The 14,953-nt window shown below is 45.1% G+C and overlaps 1 protein-coding gene across 3 annotated transcripts in view; it reads right to left on the reverse strand.

Moving 5' to 3' along the window:
* Positions 1-1,989: 1,989 nt before the first annotated feature.
* The window catches only part of FAXDC2 (fatty acid hydroxylase domain containing 2), a 176,667-nt gene continuing 163,703 nt past the window's right edge, over positions 1,990-14,953 (reverse strand). For all 3 annotated transcript variants that reach the window (XM_053718707.1, XM_053718706.1, XM_053718708.1), the window contains one exon: positions 1,990-2,582. In XM_053718707.1, the coding sequence (XP_053574682.1) occupies positions 2,426-2,582 (157 nt within the window). In that variant the 3' untranslated portion in view covers positions 1,990-2,425. The remainder of the gene's footprint in view (positions 2,583-14,953) is intronic.

Genomic DNA, 14,953 nt, shown 5'->3' on the forward strand with positions numbered 1-14,953 from the left:
ACAGCCCTTGCTTATTGGTAGCTACATTTAGCCACCAATAATCAAGCGTAACCCAGGTTCTAAACCAAAAATTATCAGTAAGCTTTACATTCCTGCTTTATAAATAAAGATAGCAAGAGAATGAAGAACAATTGATAGTAGGAGTAAACAAGAAAGTTGCTTAAAATTGCAAGCTCTATCTGAATCATGAAAGAAAAAAATGTGGGTTTAGTATCCCTTTAAGGACTGGAATTGAAAACCACTATATACAGGCCAGATTATATTTCTCTGATTGGCTGGACAGCTGCTCATTAAATGTAACTGACTCATCTGTGCAAAGGTAGGGAAATCTCTGAAAAAGCGTAATAGAGGCATGTGCCAGATATAATGTCACAATGAAATATCACAAGGAAAATATGCCACGTTGAATTGTGCCATGTATAGACGTATACACAAGTACGCTACAATGAAATGAGCATGAGCTAATAGTTTGATGCACAAGTGTGGAATGAATATTACTTCCCTCATTCCCCACAATGTATTAAATCCTATTTGTGTGTTTTTACCATAAGTTGATTTATTTGTTCTAATATTTCCAAGAGTTGCTGCATTTGTGTTCAGTAAAATTGGATTTAAAATAAAATAAAATCCTAAGAACAGAAAATATATCCGATACCAATGACAATTTCAGATATGCACACTTGCCTTTTATTTTTGTTAACTTAATATATACGTACTGCAGCTGTGGTACCTAGAGCTAAAATCCATGGCTGTAGGGGAACTTGCTACGAAATGGTTGAGAAACGCATGGAACATTTTTAAGCACAATTTATTTTTGACAGGTAAAAAAAAACCACAACTCAATTTTCACTCAACATTTATTTATATAATAGAATATAATTTACATTTAAAATACAGAAATCATACAGTGCTGAATTAGTCTATAAAAAAAAAACCTAGTTAGGTTGATTGCGATATAATAGTTTACTAGGCCTCATCTTTCTTCTAAACCAAACTGAAAACAAAAGATTTACATTTTACAGAGCTGTTTTCCCTCTAGTATTGTGTTTTATAATCTGTACAATTTCAATATGCCAATTAAAAATATCCGTGCTAAACTGATTTGTGGATATTTCTTCCCTCCCAATAAAATCCATTAGCCGGTTTACACTGGGATCTATCATTTTACAGGATTCACAACTTTATTAAATATTTAACATTTCATAAGAACAGAAATTGTGTTATGGGTAAAATTGTATTATGCTTTACCCATACTCCAAACTTGTTAAAGTCATACTGCAAGCTTTTTGTGTGTAAATAAACCTTTAAAAGAACTAAAGAATAAGTGGAATTATAATTATGCTAAATAATACATGTGAAAATCATGATTTATATTTCGACAGACCCCTTGGATGCCAGAGAGGCGTATTAAGGAGTTCACCCTTTGGCAGCAACATTATCAGGCCATATCTTGGCCATGTTGACCGCACAGCTGTAATTGTGCAGTTGGAGTGACATTCCCTATGAAAAGCAATAAATTGGCATATTATTTACATATGTCAAACATACTACTGCTAAGCCTCTCTATTCTTTTAATGATACCATGTATACATATAGCCTTCTTGTTTCGGGTGTTCTAGATTCACAGAGGTGCATCATTGGGTTGAACTATATCTGATAATTGTATCTACTGGATCATGGTGACTTTAGAGATTATAGAATGCATTTTCATGGAAACTCCAACCAAAGAATCCAGAGAAGAAAATAATCTACTACCTCTCTGAATACCATAACAGTTACTTAGTGTGAGCTATTGGGAGTTGTGTTTTTCATTAGTTATTAAGCACTTATAGTGTACATATCTGCAAACTCTTGACAGGAGGAGCCAGTGTGCCACACAGGTATTGTTTGTAATGCTGGAAATTTAAGTTTATTATTGAGGACACTGAACCCAATTTTTTTCTTTCATGATTCAGATAGAGCATTCAATTTTAAGCAACTTTTTAGTTTACTTCTATTATCAATTTTTCTTCATTCTCTTGCTATCTTTATTTGAAAAGTAAAAATGTAAGTTTAGAAGCCGGCCCATTTTTGGTTCACAACCTGGGTTGTCCTTGCTGATTGGACAGCACCAATAAACAAGTGCTGTCCAGGGTCCTGAACCAAAAAATTGCCTGGCTCCTTAGCTTAGATGCCTTTGTTTTCAAATAAAGATAGCAAGAGAACAAAGAAAAATTAATAATAGAAGTAAATTAAAAAGTTGCCTAAAATTGCATACTCTATCTGAATTATGAAAAACAAATTGGGTTTAGTGTCCCTTTAAGTTTTTTTCAAGATACTGTACTGCAAAATGTTGTATAATAAACTTTGATGATAAATTAGGTAGCAGTAGACCAAACTCAGCAAAATACTGTTGTTCTTCCTGTCAGTTTTAGGCACGTTTCTATTACTGTGATTTCTTAGTTGTCTCAGGAATGGTTTGTGTCAAAGGTGCGAAACCAAGTAATAAAACGTGTCTGTCGTAGGCCTTTGTCTGCTTGAACACCAAGTCTGTTCCATGAAGTCGGTCCAGCACTCCCAGTACTCCATAGCACTGGTTAAACCTGTAACAAAGAAGTTAAAATATCAGAATATTATTTAGCTTATTGATGCCCAGTCTTGCTCAAACAATAGTGTCTCCCTAAGGGCCAGACTTAACTTGAGATAAAATAGACAGCTGACTTCATTTTTAGTGCCTGTTTGAATGGTTTGCAATCCAGTATTTGTTTGGTAAATTTGAGTACCCAGTAGAAATGTTTTGAGGCAGCAAAGTTGGAACATGTTGCCTTTACTTGAACCAGTATAACTAATCATTGACAGACCTTGTTTCTGTGTTAATGGGCTAAACGCAACTCAGCAACATACTTTTACCTCAGCAACTACTACTTTTACCTCAGCAACTACTACTTTTAACGTAATGTTATTTTGGTTGTCCTATACATTTTGTTTTACTGATGCAGAGGTATATCTTAAAGGGACATGAAATACATAATTGTTCTGAATCAAATTGATCATGCAATTTTAAACAACTTTCTTATTTACTTCTATTTTCACATTTTCTTCGTTCTCTTGCTATATTTCATTGAAAAGCGTGGACATAAGCTCAGGAGTGTGCGCATGTCTGGAACACTATATGGCAGCAGTTTTGCCAGAATGTTAATCATTTGCAAAAACACTAAATGGCAGCATTATTCCCTGCCTGCCATGTAGTGCTCCAGGCATCTACCTAGGTATCTCTTAAAAAAAAATAAAAAAGAATAACATGGGAAGTTGGAACGCAGCAAATTTGATAATAGAAGCAAATTGAAAAATCATTTTAAATGATATGCTCTGTCTGAATCACAAAAGAAAAGTCTTGTGCATTAGTAAAATATGTAACATTTGCCCCTCATTTTCTCTTCTTTTCTTTTATGTTTATTACTTGATGATTCTCCATTTTACACCTTTTTTCTGAATACTCCTCGCTCTTTTTTTATTTGAATAATATCAGCACTAGTGTAAAACAATAGCTGATAATCACGTTGATGGCAGGTGCACCACAATGAATCACACACAGGGAGGGCAAGTGTGCACCACAATGAATCACACACAGGGAGGGCAAGTGTGCACCACAATGAATCACACACAGGGAGGGCAAGTGTGCACCACAATGAATCACACACAGGGAGGGCAAGTGTGCACCACAATGAATCACACACAGGGAGGGCAAGTGTGCACCACAATGAATCACACACAGGGAGGGCAAGTGTACACCACAATGAGTCACACAGAGAGAGGGCAAGTGTACACCACAATGAGTCACACACAGAGAGGGCAAGTGTACACCACAATGAATCACACACAGGGAGGGCAAGTGTACACCACAATGAATCACACACAGGGAGGGCAAGTGTGCACCACAATTAATCACACACAGGGAGGGCAAGTGTGCACCACAATGAGTCACACACAGAGAGGGCAAGTGTACACCACAATGAGTCACACACAGAGAGGGCAAGTGTACACCACAATGAATCACACACAGGGAGGGCAAGTGTACACCACAATGAATCACACACAGGGAGGGCAAGTGTGCACCACAATTAATCACACACAGGGAGGGCAAGTGTGCACCACAATGAGTCACACACAGAGAGGGCAAGTGTACACCACAATGAATCACACACAGGGAGGGCAAGTGTACACCACAATGAATCACACACAGGGAGGGCAAGTGTACACCACAATGAATCACACACAGGGAGGGCAAGTGTGCACCACAATGAGTCACACACAGAGAGGGCAAGTGTACACCACAATGAATCACACACAGGGAGGGCAAGTGTACACCACAATGAATCACACACAGGGAGGGCAAGTGTACACCACAATGAATCACACACAGGGAGGGCAAGTGTGCACCACAATGAGTCACACACAGAGAGGGCAAGTGTACACCACAATGAATCACACACAGGGAGGGCAAGTGTACACCACAATGAATCACACACAGGGAGGGCAAGTGTACACCACAATGAATCACACACAGGGAGGGCAAGTGTGCACCACAATGAATCACACACAGGGAGGGCAAGTGTGCACCACAATGAATCACACACAGGGAGGGCAAGTGTGCACCACAATGAATCACACACACGGAGGGCAAGTGTGCACCACAATGAGTCACACACAGAGAGGGCAAGTGTACACCACAATGAATCACACACAGGGAGGGCAAGTGTACACCACAATGAGTCACACACAGGGAGGGCAAGTGTACACCACAATGAATCACACACAGGGAGGGCAAGTGTACACCACAATGAATCACACACAGAGAGGGCAAGTGTACACCACAATGAATCACACACAGGGAGGGCAAGTGTGCACCACAATGAATCACACACAGGGAGGGCAAGTGTACACCACAATGAATCACACACAGGGAGGGCAAGTGTACACCACAATGAATCACACACAGGGAGGGCAAGTGTACACCACAATGAATCACACACAGAGAGGGCAAGTGTGCACCACAATGAATCACACACAGGGAGGGCAAGTGTACACCACAATGAATCACACACAGAGAGGGCAAGTGTGCACCACAATCAATCACACACAGAGAGGGCAAGTGTGCACTACAATGAATCACACAGGGAGGGAAAGTGTACACCACAATGAATCACACACAGAGAGGGCAAGTGTGCACCACAATGAATCACACACAGGGAGGGCAAGTGTACACCACAATGAATCACACACAGAGAGGGCAAGTGTGCACCACAATGAATCACACACAGGGAGGGCAAGTGTGCACCACAATGAATCACACACAGGGAGGGCAAGTGTACACCACAATTAATCACACACAGAGAGGGCAAGTGTACACCACAATTAATCACACACAGAGAGGGCAAGTGTACACCACAATGAATCACACACAGAGAGGGCAAGTGTACACCACAATGAATCACACACAGAGAGGGCAAGTGTGCACCACAATGAATCACACAGAGAGGGCAAGTGTGCACCACAATGAATCACACACAGAGAGGGCAAGTGTGCACCACAATGAATCACACACAGAGAGGGCAAGTGTGCACCACAATGAATCACACACAGAGAGGGCAAGTGTGCACCACAATGAATCACACACAGAGAGGGCAAGTGTGCACCACAATGAATCACACACAGAGAGGGCAAGTGTGCACCACAATGAATCACACACAGAGAGGGCAAGTGTACACCACAATGAATCACACACAGAGAGGGCAAGTGTACACCACAATGAATCACACACAGAGAGGGCAAGTGTGCACCACAATTAATCACACACAGAGAGGGCAAGTGTACACCACAATGAATCACACAGAGAGGGCAAGTGTACACCACAATGAATCACACACAGAGAGGGCAAGTGTACACCACAATTAATCACACACAGAGAGGGCAAGTGTGCACCACAATTAATCACACACAGAGAGGGCAAGTGTACACCACAATTAATCACACACAGGGAGGGCAAGTGTGCACCACAATGAATCACACACAGGGAGGGCAAGTGTGCACCACAATGAATCACACACAGGGAGGGCAAGTGTGCACCACAATGAATCACACACAGGGAGGGCAAGTGTGCACCACAATGAATCACACACAGGGAGGGCAAGTGTGCACCACAATGAGTCACACACAGAGAGGGCAAGTGTACACCACAATGAATCACACACAGGGAGGGCAAGTGTACACCACAATGAATCACACACAGGGAGGGCAAGTGTACACCACAATGAATCACACACAGGGAGGGCAAGTGTACACCACAATGAATCACACACAGAGAGGGCAAGTGTACACCACAATGAATCACACACAGGGAGGGCAAGTGTGCACCACAATGAATCACACACAGGGAGGGCAAGTGTGCACCACAATGAATCACACACAGGGAGGGCAAGTGTGCACCACAATGAGTCACACACAGAGAGGGCAAGTGTACACCACAATGAATCACACACAGGGAGGGCAAGTGTACACCACAATGAATCACACACAGGGAGGGCAAGTGTACACCACAATGAATCACACACAGGGAGGGCAAGTGTACACCACAATGAATCACACACAGAGAGGGCAAGTGTGCACCACAATGAATCACACACATGGAGGGCAAGTGTACACCACAATGAATCACACACAGAGAGGGCAAGTGTGCACCACAATCAATCACACACAAAGAGGGCAAGTGTACACCACAATGAATCACACACAGAGAGGGCAAGTGTGCACCACAATGAATCACACACAGAGAGGGCAAGTGTGCACCACAATGAATCACACACAGGGAGGGCAAGTGTACACCACAATGAATCACACACAGAGAGGGCAAGTGTGCACCACAATGAATCACACACAGGGAGGGCAAGTGTGCACCACAATGAATCACACACAGGGAGGGCAAGTGTGCACCACAATGAATCACACACAGGGAGGGCAAGTGTGCACCACAATGAATCACATACAGAGAGGGCAAGTGTGCACCACAATGAATCACATACAGAGAGGGCAAGTGTGCACCACAATGAATCACACACAGGGAGGGCAAGTGTGCACCACAATTAATCAAACACAGAGAGGGCAAGTGTACACCACAATTAATCACACACAGAGAGGGCAAGTGTACACCACAATTAATCACACACAGAGAGGGCAAGTGTACACCACAATGAATCACACACAGAGAGGGCAAGTGTGCACCACAATGAATCACACACAGAGAGGGCAAGTGTGCACCACAATGAATCACACACAGAGAGGGCAAGTGTACACCACAATGAATCACACACAGAGAGGGCAAGTGTGCACCACAATGAATCACACACAGAGAGGGCAAGTGTGCACCACAATGAATCACACACAGAGAGGGCAAGTGTGCACCACAATGAATCACACACAGAGAGGGCAAGTGTGCACCACAATGAATCACACACAGAGAGGGCAAGTGTGCACCACAATGAATCACACACAGAGAGGGCAAGTGTACACCACAATGAATCACACACAGAGAGGGCAAGTGTACACCACAATGAATCACACACAGAGAGGGCAAGTGTGCACCACAATTAATCACACACAGAGAGGGCAAGTGTACACCACAATGAATCACACAGAGAGGGCAAGTGTACTCCACAATGAATCACACACAGAGAGGGCAAGTGTGCACCACAATTAATCACACAGAGAGAGGGCAAGTGTGCACCACAATTAATCACACACAGAGAGGGCAAGTGTACACCACAATGAATCACACACAGAGAGGGCAAGTGTACACCACAATGAATCACACACAGAGAGGGCAAGTGTGCACCACAATTAATCACACACAGAGAGGGCAAGTGTGCACCACAATTAATCACACACAGAGAGGGCAAGTGTACACCACAATGAATCACACACAGAGAGGGCAAGTGTGCACCACAATTAATCACACACAGAGAGGGCAAGTGTGCACCACAATTAATCACACACAGAGAGGGCAAGTGTGCACCACAATTAATCACACACAGAGAGGGCAAGTGTACACCACAATGAATCACACACAGAGAGGGCAAGTGTACACCACAATGAATCACACACAGAGAGGGCAAGTGTGCACCACAATGAATCACACACAGGGAGGGCAAGTGTACACCACAATGAATCACACACAGAGAGGGCAAGTGTACACCACAATGAATCACACACAGAGAGGGCAAGTGTACACCACAATGAATCACACACAGGGAGGGCAAGTGTACACCACAATGAATCACACACAGAGAGGGCAAGTGTGCACCACAATGAATCACACACAGAGAGGGCAAGTGTGCACCACAATTAATCACACACAGAGAGAGCAAGTGTACACCACAAGGAATCACACACAGAGAGGGCAAGTGTGCACCACAATGAATCACACACAGGGAGGGCAAGTGTACACCACAATGAATCACACACAGAGAGGGCAAGTGTACACCACAATGAATCACACACAGAGGGCAAGTGTACACCACAATGAATCACACAGAGAGAGGGCAAGTGTACACCACAATGAATCACACACAGGGAGGGCAAGTGTACACCACAATGAATCACACACAGAGAGGGCAAGTGTACACCACAATGAATCACACACAGAGAGGGCAAGTGTACACCACAATGAATCACACAGAGAGAGGGCAAGTGTACACCACAATGAATCACACACAGAGAGGGCAAGTGTACACCACAATGAATCACACACAGAGGGCAAGTATACACCACAATGAATCACACAGAGAGAGGGCAAGTGTACACCACAATGAATCACACACAGGGAGGGCAAGTGTACACCACAATTAATCACACACAGAGAGGGCAAGTGTACACCACAATGAATCACACACAGAGAGGGCAAGTGTACACCACAATGAATCACACACAGAGAGGGCAAGTGTACACCACAATGAATCACACACAGAGAGGGCAAGTGTGCACCACAATTAATCACACAGAGAGAGGGCAAGTGTACACCACAATGAATCACACACAGGGAGGGCAAGTGTACACCACAATGAATCACACACAGAGAGGGCAAGTGTACACCACAATGAATCACACACATAGAGGGCAAGTGTACACCACAATTAATCACACACAGAGAGGGCAAGTGTACACCACAATGAATCACACACAGAGAGGGCAAGTGTGCACCACAATGAATCACACAGAGAGGGCAAGTGTGCACCACAATGAATCACACACAGAGAGGGCAAGTGTGCACCACAATGAATCACACACAGAGAGGGCAAGTGTGCACCACAATTAATCACACACAGAGAGAGCAAGTGTACACCACAATGAATCACACACAGAGAGGGCAAGTGTACACCAATAATGAATCACACACAGAGAGGGCAAGTGTACACCACAATGAATCACACACAGAGATTGCAAGTGTACACCACAAAGAATCACACAGAGAGAGGGCAAGTGTACACCACAATGAATCACACACAGAGAGGGCAAGTGTACACCACAATGAATCACACACAGAGGGCAAGTGTACACCACAATGAATCACACAGAGAGAGGGCAAGTGTACACCACAATGAATCACACACAGGGAGGGCAAGTGTACACCACAATGAATCACACACAGAGAGGGCAAGTGTACACCACAATGAATCACACACAGAGAGGGCAAGTGTACACCACAATGAATCACACACAGAGAGGGCAAGTGTACACCACAATGAATCACACACAGAGAGGGCAAGTGTACACCACAATGAATCACACACAGAGAGGGCAAGTGTACACCACAATGAATCACACACAGAGAGGGCAAGTGTACACCACAATTAATCACACACAGGGAGGGCAAGTGTGCACCACAATGAATCACACACAGAGAGGGCAAGTGTACACCACAATGAATCACACACAGAGAGGGCAAGTGTGCACCACAATTAATCACACACAGAGAGGGCAAGTGTACACCACAATTAATCACACACAGAGAGGGCAAGTGTGCACCACAATGAATCACACAGAGAGGGCAAGTGTACACCACAATGAATCACACACAGGGAGGGCAAGTGTACACCACAATGAATCACACACAGATAGGGCAAGTGTACACCACAATGAATCACACACAGAGAGGGCAAGTGTACACCACAATGAATCACACACAGGGAGGGCAAGTGTGCACCACAATGAATCACACACAGAGAGGGCAAGTGTGCACCACAATTAATCACACACAGAGAGGGCAAGTGTACACCACAATGAATCACACACAGAGAGGGCAAGTGTGCACCACAATGAATCACACACAGGGAGGGCAAGTGTACACCACAATGAATCACACACAGAGAGGGCAAGTGTACACCACAATTAATCACACACAGGGAGGGCAAGTGTACACCACAATGAATCACACACAGAGAGGGCAAGTGTACACCACAATGAATCACACACAGAGAGGGCAAGTGTACACCACAATGAATCACACACAGAGAGGGCAAGTGTACACCACAATGAATCACACACAGAGAGGGCAAGTGTGCACCACAATGAATCACACAGAGAGGGCAAGTGTACACCACAATGAATCACACACAGAGAGGGCAAGTGTACACCACAATGAATCACACACAGAGAGGGCAAGTGTGCACCACAATGAATCACACACAGAGAGGGCAAGTGTGCACCACAATGAATCACACACAGAGAGGGCAAGTGTGCACCACAATGAATCACACACAGAGAGGGCAAGTGTACACCACAATTAATCACACACAGGGAGGGCAAGTGTACACCACAATGAATCACACACAGAGAGGGCAAGTGTACACCACAATTAATCACACACAGGGAGGGCAAGTGTGCACCACAATGAATCACACACAGGGAGGGCAAGTGTACACCACAATGAATCACACACAGAGAGGGCAAGTGTGCACCACAATGAATCACACACAGGGAGGGCAAGTGTACACCACAATGAATCACACACAGAGAGGGCAAGTGTGCACCACAATGAATCACACACAGAGGGCAAGTGTGCACCACAATGAATCACACACAGAGAGGGCAAGTGTGCACCACAATGAATCACACACAGAGAGGGCAAGTGTGCACCACAATGAATCACACACAGAGAGGGCAAGTGTGCACCACAATGAATCACACACAGAGAGGGCAAGTGTGCACCACAATGAATCACACACAGAGAGGGCAAGTGTGCACCACAATGAATCACACACAGAGAGGGCAAGTGTGCACCACAATGAATCACACGCAGAGAGGGCAAGTGTGCACCACAATGAATCACACGCAGGGAGGGCAAGTGTACACCACAATGAATCACACGCAGAGAGGGCAAGTGTGCACCACAATGAATCACACGCAGAGAGGGCAAGTGTGCACCACAATGAATCACACACAGAGAGGGCAAGTGTGCACCACAATGAATCACACAGAGAGGGCAAGTGTGCACCACAATGAATCACACACAGGGAGGGCAAGTGTACACCACAATGAATCACACACAGAGGGCAAGTGTGCACCACAATGAATCACACACAGAGGGCAAGTGTGCACCACAATGAATCACACACAGAGAGGGCAAGTGTGCACCACAATGAATCACACACAGAGGGCAAGTGTACACCACAATGAATCACACACAGAGAGGGCAAGTGTGCACCACAATGAATCACACACAGGGAGGGCAAGTGTACACCACAATGAATCACACACAGGGAGGGCAAGTGTACACCACAATGAATCACACACAGAGAGGGCAAGTGTGCACCACAATTAATCACACACAGGGAGGGCAAGTGTGCACCACAATGAATCACACACAGAGAGGGCAAGTGTACACCACAATGAATCACACACAGAGAGGGCAAGTGTGCACCACAATGAATCACACACAGAGAGGGCAAGTGTACACCACAATTAATCACACACAGAGAGGGCAAGTGTGCACCACAATGAATCACACACAGAGAGGGCAAGTGTGCACCACAATGAATCACACAGAGAGGGCAAGTGTACACCACAATGAATCACACACAGAGGGCAAGTGTGCACCACAATTAATCACACACAGAGAGGGCAAGTGTGCACCACAATGAATCACACACAGGGAGGGCAAGTGTGCACCACAATGAATCACACACAGGGAGGGCAAGTGTACACCACAATGAATCACACACAGAGGGCAAGTGTGCACCACAATGAATCACACACAGAGGGCAAGTGTGCACCACAATGAATCACACACAGAGGGCAAGTGTACACCACAATGAATCACACACAGAGGGCAAGTGTGCACCACAATGAATCACACACAGAGGGCAAGTGTACACCACAATGAATCACACACAGAGGGCAAGTGTACACCACAATGAATCACACAGAGAGGGCAAGTGTACACCACAATGAATCACACACAGAGAGGGCAAGTGTGCACCACAATTAATCACACACAGAGAGGGCAAGTGTGCACCACAATTAATCACACACAGAGAGGGCAAGTGTACACCACAATTAATCACACACAGAGAGGGCAAGTGTGCACCACAATGAATCACACACAGAGGGCAAGTGTGCACCACAATGAATCACACACAGAGAGGGCAAGTGTGCACCACAATGAATCACACAGAGAGGGCAAGTGTACACCACAATGAATCACACACAGAGAGGGCAAGTGTGCACCACAATTAATCACACACAGAGAGGGCAAGTGTACACCACAATGAATCACACACAGAGAGGGCAAGTGTACACCACAATGAATCACACACAGGGAGGGCAAGTGTACACCACAATGAATCACACACAGAGGGCAAGTGTACACCACAATTAATCACACACAGAGAGGGCAAGTGTGCACCACAATTAATCACACACAGAGAGGGCAAGTGTGCACCACAATGAATCACACACAGAGAGGGCAAGTGTGCACCACAATTAATCACACACAGAGAGGGCAAGTGTGCACCACAATGAATCACACACAGAGAGGGCAAGTGTGCACCACAATTAATCACACAGAGAGGGCAAGTGTGCACCACAATGAATCACACACAGAGAGGGCAAGTGTGCACCACAATTAATCACACACAGAGAGGGCAAGTGTGCACCACAATTAATCACACACAGAGAGGGCAAGTGTACACCACAATGAATCACACACAGAGAGGGCAAGTGTACACCACAATTAATCACACAGAGAGAGGGCAAGTGTACACCACAATTAATCACACACAGAGAGGGCAAGTGTACACCACAATTAATCACACAGAGAGAGGGCAAGTGTACACCACAATGAATCACACACAGAGAGGGCAAGTGTACACCACAATTAATCACACACAGAGAGGGCAAGTGTACACCACAATTAATCACACAGAGAGAGGGCAAGTGTACACCACAATTAATCACACACAGAGAGGGCAAGTGTGCACCACAATTAATCACACACAGAGAGGGCAAGTGTACACCACAATGAATCACACACAGAGAGGGCAAGTGTACACCACAATGAATCACACACAGAGAGGGCAAGTGTACACCACAATGAATCACACACAGAGAGGGCAAGTGTACACCACAATGAATCACACACAGAGAGGGCAAGTGTACACCACAATGAATCACACAGAGAGAGGGCAAGTGTACACCACAATGAATCACACACAGAGGGGGCAAGTGTACACCACAATGAATCACACAGAGAGAGGGCAAGTGTACACCACAATGAATCACACACAGGGAGGGCAAGTGTACACCACAATGAATCACACACAGAGAGGGCAAGTGTACACCACAATGAATCACACAAAGAGAGGGCAAGTGTACACCACAATTAATCTCACACAGAGAGGGCAAGTGTACACCACAATGAATCACACACAGAGAGGGCAAGTGTACACCACAATGAATCACACACAGAGAGGGCAAGTGTACACCACAATGAATCACACACAGAGAGGGCAAGTGTACACCACAATTAATCACACACAGGGAGGGCAAGTGTGCACCACAATGAATCACACACAGAGAGGGCAAGTGTACACCACAATGAATCACACACAGAGAGGGCAATTGTGCACCACAATTAATCACACACAGAGAGGGCAAGTGTACACCACAATTAATCACACACAGAGAGGGCAAGTGTGCACCACAATGAATCACACAGAGAGGGCAAGTGTACACCACAATGAATCACACACAGAGAGGGCAAGTGTACACCACAATGAATCACACACAGGGAGGGCAAGTGTACACCACAATGAATCACACACAGATAGGGCAAGTGTACACCACAATGAATCACACACAGAGAGGGCAAGTGTACACCACAATGAATCACACACAGGGAGGGCAAGTGTGCACCACAATGAATCACACACAGAGAGGGCAAGTGTGCACCACAATTAATCACACACAGAGAGGGCAAGTGTACACCACAATGAATCACACACAGAGAGAGCAAGTGTGCACCACAATGAATCACACACAGGGAGGGCAAGTGTACACCACAATGAATCACACACAGGGAGGGCAAGTGTACACCACAATGAATCACACACAGAGAGGGCAAGTGTACACCACAATTAATCACACACAGGGAGGGCAAGTGTACACCACAATGAATCACACACAGAGAGGGCAAGTGTACACCACAATGAATCACACACAGAGAGGGCAAGTGTACACCACAATGAATCACACACAGAGAGGGCAAGTGTACACCACAATGAATCACACACAGAGAGGGCAAGTGTGCACCACAATGAATCACACAGAGAGGGCAAGTGTACACCACAATGAATCACACACAAAGAGGGCAAGTGTACACCACAATGAATCACACACAGAGAGGGCAAGTGTGCACCACAATGAA

Source organism: Bombina bombina, chromosome 6, assembly GCF_027579735.1.
Source record: "Bombina bombina isolate aBomBom1 chromosome 6, aBomBom1.pri, whole genome shotgun sequence".
In the NCBI taxonomy this organism is placed as follows: Eukaryota; Metazoa; Chordata; class Amphibia; order Anura; family Bombinatoridae; genus Bombina; species Bombina bombina.